General features: G+C 48.2%; 1 protein-coding gene and 1 pseudogene across 1 annotated transcript; one reads left to right on the plus strand and one right to left on the minus strand.

The window, feature by feature from the left end:
* The first annotated feature begins 1,966 nt into the window (after positions 1-1,966).
* On the plus strand, positions 1,967-2,683 carry LOC127340321 (uncharacterized). The gene has a single exon (XM_051366089.2). The coding sequence runs from the start codon at positions 1,967-1,969 to the stop codon at positions 2,681-2,683; it is 717 nt and encodes a 238-aa protein (XP_051222049.2).
* A 5,545-nt stretch (positions 2,684-8,228) lies between these two features.
* On the minus strand, positions 8,229-9,451 carry LOC127340322 (cation/calcium exchanger 1-like; annotated as a pseudogene).
* Positions 9,452-12,452: the final 3,001 nt, after the last annotated feature.

A 12,452-nucleotide genomic window follows, 5' to 3' on the forward strand; every position in this document is an offset into this window, starting at 1 on the left:
ATAAGCAGCCAGGGGACGAGGTAGAGGGGCCCGGGAGACCAACGAGAGGTCAAAGGGTGATCCACAAGACACTACAAAAGAGGCTTGACCGAAGCGGGGCCACCAAGATTAGCAGGTTGAGGCGGAGGGACAAAATCCATCAAATTGATATGGAGGATCAACATCGGGACACCTTCAACAAGGGAACGACACGATAAGTGACGCCGTCACCGGCAATGGCAAGGCCATGCGTAGTTTTAGCCTAGATCCCATCGGGTCAAAATCTGGACGTCATCGCGAGGACGCACAACGAACATAATAGAATCGCTACCGCACCTCCAACCCAAGCCACACTAAAACCTAGCCCCAACTAAATTCACCCACAAGAAGGGCGCAAAAGCTGGTAGGCTAAGCCCGACCAGACCTGGAACGAGACGTCGCTCGACATTGTATTGGTGGCACCACGTTGGACACACCATCCCCAGCATGCCAACACCTGCGGCAGCGCGACCCAAGTAGATCGGAGGGAAAGACCGCAGTCGCACGAGCGGTTGCGATGCGAACATGCTTCCTACCCCTGCTAGCAAGCGCCAGCTTAGGAACCTATCCCAGAAAAAGCGGCCAGGACGTCGCCCAGTGCAGCGTCTGAGTGTCGAGATGCCTCTGCAAGAACCCGGAAGACACCGACACCGACGGGCTACTATGATGCCAGATTCGCGAATGGGGCCACCCCCGCATTCGAGGGCTTCATCGCCCATCACAGTAGAAGGGAAATCCAGCCAGGCCCTGCCAGGCCCAGATCTGGGCCCACAAACCTAGATCTGGCTGGAACCCTAAGGCTCAAGCCCATGGCCGACGGCGGCCAGAGCAGCACCGTGGCTGCCGGATAAAGCCCACACAGCACCGGCCGGAAACCGATGCCGCAGCGCCCCCCACCATGAAGCCGTGACCCGCCCCAATGGGCCCGCCTGATGCGCGGGAGGAGGACGGCCAGAGGCGCGACGACGGGCGAAGAGGCGCCGCCGCGACCACACGCCGCCGTCCGCGACCTCGGCCGGAGTCAGTGCCGCCGCTCTTCAACGCTGCGAGGAAGGGGCCGCCCTGTCGGGCCTCCAAGCACGCAGAGAAGAGGAGCTCTGCCGCCGCCGGCACCGCGCAGGCTTTGCCCGGCAGCTCGCGCCGGCGGCGGTAGGGGAGGAGGGGGAGGCAGCGAGAGTTGGCTGGGGAGGAGGGGACGCCCCGGTCGCCTAGGGGTGGCAACGAGAGCTGTCTCGGGTATGGGTGTTCAGGTCCCGGTAGTTCACCGTCTCTGACGATGTTGCCCGGATGTTCTCCTGGGCTAGGCCCATAGCATTAGAATGCCGGGGATCCTGGCCCGGTGGCGGTGGTGACCTCCTTTTTTTGTTGGAGGTGATCGATCAGTTGGTTGTGGCTCAGGATCCCACATCTTACTCCCTCAATTCCTAGATATAGGTCATATAGTTTTTTGAGAAAAAAATCCAGAATATAAGCCGTATTGTGTTGCACCATTTGTCTCGATAGTTTTTTAAGAAATTAGTTTATGTTTTCTTATCTTATGCAAAGTTCTCTATTTTCTCTTCAATTGTTCGGTGGTAATCTCCACAAAAACTGGTATGATTTTTTTCTCAATGTGCATTCATTAGTAGAGGTGCCAAAAACTATATGGGTTATATTAAGGAATGGCGGGAGTATCATTTAAGTCATCAACAGTTTAGAACAACAGTACACGGGCCTAGCCCATCTGGCCTGTGCTTATAAGCCGAAGATGGGCCGAGTGAAAATCCTTAAATCTTAGTACGCCAAGTTCAGGCCATAGCCCATCCGCGTGTGTGTGAACGGTTGAACGAATTGGCGCATCGCGTTCGGACCAAATTTCGAATTTCCAGCGCGACGCCGGTAGTTCGCGCCAGCCGCCAGAGCTATATATAGCAGCCACGGAGTGACCAAGCAAGGCAACGCGGCCAATATGGCGGCCAATAGATCACGGCGCGCCACCACAGCTCCCCCAATCCAGCACCGCATCAACGTGCCGACGATCTGCTTCAAGGAGGAGGCCGCCCCCGCCGGCCAATTTGCGGTGCGCGTGGTGTGCTACGTGACGGCTTCCATCCAGTTCTGGAGGCTTGGCGCCTACCGGCCTCACGAATCGGATATGGAATCCTTCGGGGCCAGCACGACGACGTTCCTCGTCGCTGACCCCGCCCCGCTCCGGAGCGCCGCTCTGCCCGCGGCGCCTGCGCGGGATGCGGCGGTGCTCCCACAGATCCGGTCGCTGCGCCTCAGGGAGGATGAGTGGAACGCCGTCGTGCCCGAGGATGTGGTGCCGGAGATCGTGGGTGCGGCGGGCCGGGGCACCGGCTTCACCTTCTGCTTCCATATGGGGGTGCACCGCCGGGTGATACACGACGAGCGGGGTCTCCTGATGGCGTGCAAAGAGTGGCGGCTGGCGTCAACGGCGTTGGGAGAGAAGGACTGTGGGATCTGCCTCGATGGACTGGAGCGAGAGTCCGCCGCGCAGATGACGGGCTGCGAGCACGCGTTCCACCGCCGGTGTATTTCCGAGTGGATCTCCAAGGCGACGTGCCCGATGTGCCGGCACGACGTCTGGCGCCCTGCCCTGCCGGAGATCCTTGAACTGTCCTTCGCCGGCGCGCCGGCTCAAGGCATGCCAGATATTAAGTAGCTCATTTCCAATCTCGTTTTTTTTTCAAGAAAAGATTGTAATGTTGCCGTCACTGTTCGTTGTTGTCGTTGTTGAGGTCTTGAGGAAACGTCGAAGGTGTAGCATCGTACTGCATAATGCATATCATGAATGTGTCTTGCTGGCCGGCCGGAGACAACATCAACAAATATATCATTGGTTATGCTTAGTTCTATATATGCGTTTTCTTCTTCTTCTTCTTCTTTGATGTCTCAAGCGATTTGCATCTAGAATGTTTCCTTCCCAGTAATTCCTGTGCAATATATATACTAACAACAATCTCCTTGAGCTCTCATATGATTTTGGGTAATCACTCTGACCGTGGAAAGTAGAGAGAATGAATAGAATGATTCAACTTTCTCCGTGACTTGTTGGTATATGTGGCGATGCCAGCGACAACTTCGCCACTATATACCTGAGCCCAAGGTCACTGGGAAGCTGGCTGTGGAATTTCATGGATTCAGAGATGGTTGTCAAATTCAGAGATGGTTTTAAGATTGCCAACATGATCACAGGGAAAGACCCTGCGAGTGGTTGGGGATGGTGGCGTGCTATATTTGCAGCTTTGTGGGCTAGGGATAGCTAATGGGTGATACTAGTACTAGCATTTTTGTAGATAATACTTCTGTTTTTTTTTAGATGGACAACTATGTGTTCTAGAAAATGGATAATTTGTGTTTGTCTAATAGGAAAAAAGAGGGGTTTTGAATGAAGTATAACAAATGTAGAATAAAAAAAGGTTTTTTTTAGAGAAGTTTAAAAGTGGCTTAACACAAATGCAGCCATGGCAATATACACCTCTATGCAAAATAAAAGTAGATCCATTATCATAAGACTTATTGGTGCATCGACAGACCATTTCAGTGTGAAAACTGTGTGTGATTGCCTACTATATCACACATTCTTCTTAAGCAAAATCGTGCTCGATTGATTGGCTTAAAGTCATTTAAATGCGTGAGCGTTGATACGGAGTTTTCAAAATTTATAATAGTCAAGGAGATCTTTACAAAACGAGAGTTCCGCATCCGGTGAAAGCTGGAGTTCACATAGGGAACGGACTTTCTGCAGATGGAGATCCACATTATCCATCCAACATGGTCTAGTTCTTTAAAGAAAAGTTAGAATGATGTATTTTGTAGTATATTGTTTATGTTTGCTTTCAAATAAAACCATATCTTTAGCACTTTGAAAATGAAAAATAAATTTTTAAAGACGTTGGAAACTCTCTTTGGCCATGTTATTTACCATGGAACTATGGAAGTGTACATCTATATGCAAAAAAATGAACCCGATATCATGAAAACAAAATGGTGCATCACACACCATTTTTTAAAACATTGTGTGATGCTGATACGTCTCCGACGTATCGATAATTTCTTATGTTCCATGCCACATTATTGATATTATCTACATGTTTTATGCACACTTTATGTCATATTTGTGCATTTTCTGGAACTAACCTATTAACAAGATGCCGAAGTGCCGATTCTTTGTTTTCTGCTGTTTTTGGTTCCAGAAATCCTAGTAACGAAATATTCTCGGAATTGGACGAAATCAACGCCCAGGGTCCTATTTTGCCACGAAGCTTCCAGAAGTCCGAAGAGGAGACGAAGTGGGGCCACGAGGTGCCCAGACCCTAGGGCGGCGCGACCCCCCCCCTTGGCCGCGCGGCCCTGTGGTGTGGGGCCCTCGTGCCGCCTCCTGACCTGCCCTTCCGCCTACTTAAAGCCTCCGTCGCGAAACCCCCAGTACCGAGAGCCACGATACGGAAAACCTTCCAGAGACGCCGCCGTCGCCGATCCCATCTCGGGGGATCCAGGAGATCGCCTCCGGCACCCTGCCGGAGAGGGGATTCATCTCCCGGAGGACTCTACGCCGCCATGGTCGCCTCCGGAGTGATGTGTGAGTAGTCTACCCCTGGACTATGGGTCCATAGCAGTAGCTAGATGGTTGTCTTCTCCCCATTGTGCTTCATTGACGGATCTTGTGAGCTGCCTAACATGATCAAGATCATCTATCTGTAATTCTATATGTTGCGTTTGTTGGGATCCGATGAATAGAGAATACTTGTTATGTTGATTATCAAAGTTATGTCTATGTGTTGTTTATGATCTTGCATGCTCTCCGTTATTAGTAGATGCTCTGGCCAAGTTGATGCTAGTAACTCCAAGAGGGAGTATTTATGCTCGATAGTGGGTTCATGTCTCCGTGAATCTGGAGGGGTGACAAGAACCTCTAAGGTTATGGATGTGCTGTTGCCACTAGGGATAAAACATTGGTGCTATGTTCAAGGATGTAGTCACTAATTACATTACGCGCAATACTTAATGCAATTGTCTGTTGTTAGCAACTTAATGCGGAGGGTTCGGATGATAACCTGAAGGTGGACTTTTTAGGCATAGATGCATGCTGGATAGCGGTCTATGTACTTTGTCGTAATGCCCAATTAAATCTCACTATACTTATCATAATATGTATGTGCATGGTCATGCCCTCTTTATTTGTCAATTGCCCGACTGTAATTTGTTCACCCAACATGCTGTTTATCTTATGGGAGAGACACCTCTAGTGAACTGTGGACCCCGGTCCAATTCTCTATACTGAAATACAATCTCTTTGCAATCTTGTTCTACTGTTTTCTGCAAACAATCATCTTCCACACAATACGGTTAATCCTTTGTTACAGCAAGCCGGTGAGATTGACAACCTCACTGTTTCGTTGGGGCAAAGTACTTTGGTTGTGTTGTGCAGGTTCCACGTTGGCGCCGGAATCCCTGGTGTTGCGCCGCACTACATCCCGCCGCCATCAACCTTCAACGTGCTTCTTGGCTCCTCCTGGTTCGATAAACCTTGGTTTCTTTCTGAGGGAAAACTTGCTGCTGTGCGCATCATATCTTCCTCTTGGGGTTCCCGACGAACGTGTGAGTTACACGCCATCAAGCTCTTTTTCTGGCGCCGTTGCCGGGGAGATCAAGACACGCTGCAAGGGGAGTCTCCACTTCTCAATCTCTTTACTTTGTTTTTGTCTTGCTTAGTTTTATTTACTACTTTGTTTGCTGCACTAAATCAAAATACAAAAAAAAATAGTTGCTAGTTTTACTTTATTTGCTATCTTGTTTGCTATATCAAAAATACAAAAAAATTAGTTACTTGCATTTACCTTACTTGATTCATCATGTTTCCTTTTAATTTTACCACGAAAGACATACCGGTAGGACGTGGGTCTATAGTTGGGAGAAATAATATAGAGGAATTTTTCAACCATGTCAGTACCGTTGACGATTTTGAGGATAGACACTTGGTAGACCTTGCCCCTACCTATGAAATTGCTGCTGCTGCTTTAGTTCGCATGTTGGAAACTAAATTTGTTAATCTCAATCCTATAATCCAACACATGTTTCTCACACTTGGTGATATGGAAGAAGGGGAAAAGAAAGATTTTGTTTTAGAAACCCTTCTTAGAGAATTTGGTGGTATAGCAAGAGAGGCTACAAAGGTCTTTGCTAAATTTAATATGCTTGGTTCTTATGCCAATTTTGTTAGTCTCCTTGAAAAGATGGACATGGATAGAATAAGATACACTAATAATATTGATGATGGTGGGGAGATCAAAGCACCAATACCATGTAAACTCCTAGCTATGAATGATGCACTAGAAAATAACTATGCTTGGCTTGTTCCTGAAAATTTGTTTGATGAGAGTAGCACGCCTAAGACTAATGAAAAGGGAGATGCTAAAACTTATGTATCTAATATACTATGCATAGTTGAGAAAACTCCACACCCCGCTGAGAATGCACCACTCTCCGATAATACTTGATACACACTTTCTGCGCCTAGCTGAAAGGCGTTAAAGAAAAGCGCTTATGGGAGACAACCCATGTTTTTACCTACAGTACTTTGTTTTTATTTTGTGTCTTGGAAGTTGTTTACTACTGTAGCAACCTCTCCTTATCTTAGTTTAGTGTTTTATTGTGCCAAGTAAAGTCGTTGATAGAAAAGTTCATACTAGATTTGGATTACTGCGCAGAAACAGATTTCTTTGCTGTCACGAATCTGGGCTGTTTTCCCTGTAGGTAACTCAGAAAATTATGCCAATTTACGTGAGTGATCCTCAGATATGTACGCAACTTTCATTCAATTTGAGCATTTTCATTTGAGCAAGTCTGGTGCCTCGATAAAATTCGTCAATACGAACTGTTCTGTTTTGACAGATTCTGCTTTTTATTTCGCATTGCCTCTTTTGCTATGTTGGATGAATTTCTTTGATCCATTAATGTCCAGTAGCTTTATGCAATGTCCAGAAGTGTTAAGAATGATTGTGTCACCTCTGAACATGTTAATTTTTATTGTCGCTAACCCTTTAATGAGTTGTTCTAAGTTTGGTGTGGAGGAAGTTTTCAAGGATCAAGAGAGGAGTATGATGCAACATGATCAAGGAGAGTGAAAGCTCTAAGCTTGGGGATGCCCCGGTGGTTCACCCCTGCATATTCTAAGAAGACTCAAGCGTCTAAGCTTGGGGATGTCCAAGGCATCCCCTTCTTCATCGACAACATTATCAGGTTCCTCCCCTGAAACTATATTTTAATTCCATCACATCTTATGTGCCTTGCTTGGAGCATCGGTTTGTTTTTGTTTTTTGTTTTGTTTGAATAAAATGGATCCTAGCATTCACTTTATGGGAGAGAGACACGCTCCACTGTAGCATATGGACAAGTATGTCCTTAGTTTCTACTCATAGTATTCATGGCGAAGTTTCTTCTTCGTTAAATTGTTATACGGTTGGAATTGGAAAATGATACATGTAGTAATTGCTATAAATGTCTTGGGTAATGTGATACTTGGCAATTGTTGTGCTCATGTTTAAGCTCTTGCATCATATACTTTGCACCCATTAATGAAGAAATACATAGAGCATGCTAAAATTTGGTTTGCATATTTGGTTTCTCTAAGGTCTAGATAATTTCTAGTATTGAGTTTGAACAACAAGGAAGATGGTGTAGAGTCTTATAATGTTTACAATATGTCTTTTATGTGAGTTTTGCTGCACCGGTTCATCCTTGTGTTTGTTTCAAATAAGCCTTGCTAGCCTAAACCTTGTATCGAGAGGGAATACTTCTCATGCATCCAAAATACTTGAGCCAACCACTATGCCATTTGTGTCCACCATACCTACCTACTACATGGTATTTTCCGCCATTCCAAAGTAAATTGCTTGAGTGCTACCTTTAAAATTCCATCATTCACCTTTGCAATATATAGCTCATGGGACAAATAGCTTAAAAACTATTGTGGTATTGAATATGTAATTATGCACTTTATCTCTTATTAAGTTGCTTGTTGTGCGATAGAGAGTGGATTCTGTGACCGGGTGTATACGTGAGCACGCGCCCGTTGCCATTGGATTTGCTTTAAGATTCTCACTTTATGGGGAGATGTTAACGGGCATCATACGGCGTCGAATCTACTTAGTTGACCACGCGAAGTGAGCTGAGCTGCAACCGCTAGAGGACATCATAGTTCAGAGTTTTTTAGTGCTTTCTGTGCTGGTTTGGATCATCTCTTGGACGGGGCGGTGTTCACGCTGACGCTTGCTGCGTGGCTCGCTGCTACCAGAGGCCGAGGCTGTTGAGGACGCGGGTTCCGAAGAAGCAGAGGTAGATGACGATGAGCCCGACCCCGTACAGCCGACCCAGCCGCATCCCCCTCGCCGGCACCACCAGCAGCGCCCACGCGAGCCCGGCGAACAGGAACGCCACCGTCTCGTACACCGCCCCGTCCGCCGGGATCGTGAAGGGCGCCGGGTACTGCGCGCCCGCCGCCAGCGTGAGCGACAGCCCGAGCCCCACCACCGTGTTGAAGAGCGGGCCGGCGTAGCAGGCCGACACGGCCGTCTGCGCGCCGCCAGGCCCGCCGTGCGTGGCCATGGCGACGTTGGAGACCAGGTCCCCCGGCGAGTCCCCCCACGCCAGCACCGTGGACGCGCAGCATGCCCGAGTCAACGCCCACCATGTAACCGATGGCCACCAGCAGCGCCACCAGCTCCCGCGCCGGCGTGTAGGCCCACGACACGCTCATCGGGAACCCCGCGGCCAGCCACGGCACGCGGTGACGCCGGCTGCGGGCGCGGAGCCGGCGTCCGTGGTGGACGCGGCGAGGGCCGCCGGGGAGGAGGCCCGGGAAGGCGGCGGCGAGCAGGATGCCGACGCCGTGGCCGTGGTCGAGCGAGGCCGCCGCGGCGCTGCGCGAGGTGAAGGTCGTGGCGACGAGGACCGGCGCCAGCGCGGCGGAGGCCACGGCGTAGGGCTTGCGCCAGCGGTGCCCCGCGATGTCCGGGATGGTCAGGCGCCGCGGGAGGTAGAGCGGCATGGTGAGCGCGTGCAGGACGCGTTGAAGACGCGATTTTTTCGCCGGGTCCGTCGGCTTCGCGGAGTGGGACGGCAGGGTGGGGGCGTCGCCGTCGAGGAGGAGCGGCTCGGCGAGGTCCGGCTTGCCCGCGCCGGCGCAGCACTGGGAGGTCCAGACGAGGACGACGTAGGCGGCGTAGAGGGAGACGAAGGCCGCGGCGACCCAGACGGTGACCGTGCCGGTGGCGAGGACGGCCACGAGGAAGCAGAGCGCGAAGAAGAGGAAGCAGAGGTCGCGGACGAACCCGCTCAGCTCCACCACGGCCCCGCCTTCGCCGCCGCGGGAGGTAGAAGAGGACGAGGAGCCAGAGCAGAGAGGATTAGGTGGGGGTGTGAGGACCGGTCAAATCTGGTGAAACAGTTTTTTAGTAGTAGTATATCACCTCACGGGGGACTAACGCCGTTAGACACGTGTCGACTTCTGAGCGCGTGCTCACGTATACACCCGGTCACCAGGCTTCATCCGTTGTGCGATAACCATGTTCACTGGGGACGCCATCAACTACTCTTTGTTGAATTTCATATGAGTTGCTATGCATGTTCGTCTTGTCTGAAGTAAGAGCGATCTACCACCTTATGGTTAAGCATGCATATTGTTAGAGAAGAACATTGGGCCGCTAACTAAAGCCATGATCCATGGTGGAAGTTTCAGTTTTGGACATATATCCTCAATCTCATATGAGAAAATTATTAATTGTTGTTACATGCTTATGCATAAAAGAGGAGTCCATTATCTGTTGTCTATGTTGTCCCGGTATGGATGTCTAAGTTGAGAATAATCAATAGCGAGAAATCCAATGCGAGCTTTCTCCTTAGACCTTTGTACAGGCGGCATAGAGGTACCCCTTTGTGACACTTGGTTAAAACATGTGCATTGTGATGATCCGGTAGTCCAAGCTAATTAGGACAAGGTGCGGGCACTATTAGTATACTATGCATGAGGCTTGCAACTTGTAAGATATAATTTACATGATACATATGCTTTATTACTACCGTTGACAAAATTGTTTCATGTTTTCAAAATCAAAGCTCTAGCACAAATATAGCAATCGATGCTTTTCCTCTATGGAGGACAATTCTTTTACTTTCAATGTTGAGTCAGTTCACCTATTTCTCTCCACCTCAAGAAGCAAACACTTGTGTGAACTGTGCATTGATTCCTACATATTTGCATATTGCACTTATTATATTACTCTATGTTGACAATATCCATGAGATATATATGTTACAAGTTGAAAGCAACCGCTGAAACTTAATCTTCCTTTGTGTTGCTTCAATGCTTTTACTATGAATTATTGCTTTATGAGTTAACTCTTATGCAAGACTTATTGATGCTTGTCTTGAAGTGCTATTCATGAAAAGTCTTTGCTTTATGATTCACTTGTTTACTCATGTCATATACATTGTTTTGATCGCTGCATTCACTACATATGCTTTACAAATAGTATGATCAAGGTTATGATGGCATGTCACTCCAGAAATTATCTGTGTTATCGTTTTACCTGCTCGGGATGAGCAGAACTAAGCTTGGGGATGCTGATACGTCTCCGACGTATCGATAATTTCTTATGTTCCATGCCACATTATTGATGTTATCTACATGTTTTATGCACACTTTATGTCATATTTGTGCATTTTCTGGAACTAACCTATTAACAAGATGCCGAAGTGCCAGTTGCTGTTTTCTGCTGTTTTTGGTTCCAGAAATCCTAGTAACGAAATATTCTCGGAATTGGACGAAATCAACGCCCAGGGTCCTATTTTGCCACGAAGCTTCCAGAAGTCCGAAGAGGAGACGAAGTGGGGCCACGAGGTGCCCAGACCCTAGGGCGGCGCGGCCCCCCTTGGCCGCGCGGCCCTGTGGTGTGGGGCCCTCGTGCCGCCTCTTGACCTGCCCTTCCGCCTACTTAAAGCCTCCGTCGCGAAACCCCCAGTACCGAGAGCCACGATACGGAAAACCTTCCAGAGACGCCGCCGCCGCCGATCCCATCTCGGGGGATCCAGGAGATCGTCTCCGGCACCCTGCCGGAGAGGGGATTCATCTCCCGGAGGACTCTACGCCGCCATGGTCGCCTCCGGAGTGATGTGTGAGTAGTCTACCCCTGGACTATGGGTCCATAGCAGTAGCTAGATGGTTGTCTTCTCCCCATTGTGCTTCATTGTCGGATCTTGTGAGCTGCCTAACATGATCAAGATCATCTATCTGTAATTCTATATGTTGCGTTTGTTGGGATCCGATGAATAGAGAATACTTGTTATGTTGATTATCAAAGTTATGTCCATGTGTTGTTTATGATCTTGCATGCTCTCCGTTATTAGTAGATGCTCTGGCCAAGTTGATGCTAGTAACTCCAAGAGGGAGTATTTATGCTCGATAGTGGGTTCATGTCTCCGTGAATCTGGAGGGGTGACAAGAACCTCTAAGGTTATGGATGTGCTGTTGTCACTAGAGATAAAACATTGGTGCTATGTTCAAGGATGTAGTCACTAATTACATTACGCGCAATACTTAATGCAATTGTCTGTTGTTAGCAACTTAATACTGGAGGGGGTTCGGATGATAACCTGAAGGTGGACTTTTTAGGCATAGATGCATGCTGGATAGCGGTCTATGTACTTTGTCGTAATGCCCAATTAAATCTCACTATACTCATCATAATATGTATGTGCATGGTCATGCCCTCTTTATTTGTCAATTGCCCGACTGTAATTTGTTCACCCAACATGCTGTTTATCTTATGGGAGAGACACCTCTAGTGAACTGTGGACCCCGGTCCAATTCTCTATACTGAAATACAATCTACTGCAATACTGTTCTACTGTTTTCTGCAAACAATCATCTTCCACACAATACGGTTAATCCTTTGTTACAGCAAGCCGGTGAGATTGACAACCTCACTGTTTCGTTGGGGCAAAGTACTTTGGTTGTGTTGTGCAGGTTCCACGTTGGCGCCGGAATCCCTGGTGTTGCGCCGCACTACATCCCGCCGCCATCAACCTTCAACGTGGTTCTTGGCTCCTCCTGGTTCGATAAACCTTGGTTTCTTTCTGAGGGAAAACTTGCTACTGTGCGCATCATACCTTCCTCTTGGGGTTCCCGACGAACGTGTGAGTTACACGCCATCAGATGCCTCCTCCATCACAAGGAATTTTTTAAGAAAAATATTATGCGATTAAAATCGACATAAAGTCATTTAAAAGGGTGAGCATAGATTTAAAAAAAGCTTGCAAATTCCTAATAAGTGGGCATTATCCATCCAATATGGTCAAGTTTTTCTTATAAAATTATAGTGGTACCATTTTGCGCCGTATAGTTTATGTTTGATTCACATAAAACCCCATTT

Source organism: Lolium perenne, chromosome 3 (genome assembly GCF_019359855.2).
Source record: "Lolium perenne isolate Kyuss_39 chromosome 3, Kyuss_2.0, whole genome shotgun sequence".
NCBI classification, from domain to species: Eukaryota; Viridiplantae; Streptophyta; class Magnoliopsida; order Poales; family Poaceae; genus Lolium; species Lolium perenne.

Bases quoted from the DNA above. Each gene is read 5' to 3' on its own strand.
- LOC127340321 (XM_051366089.2), top strand. From the start codon at position 1,967: ATGGCGGCCAATAGATCACGGCGCGCCACCACAGCTCCCCCAATCCAG.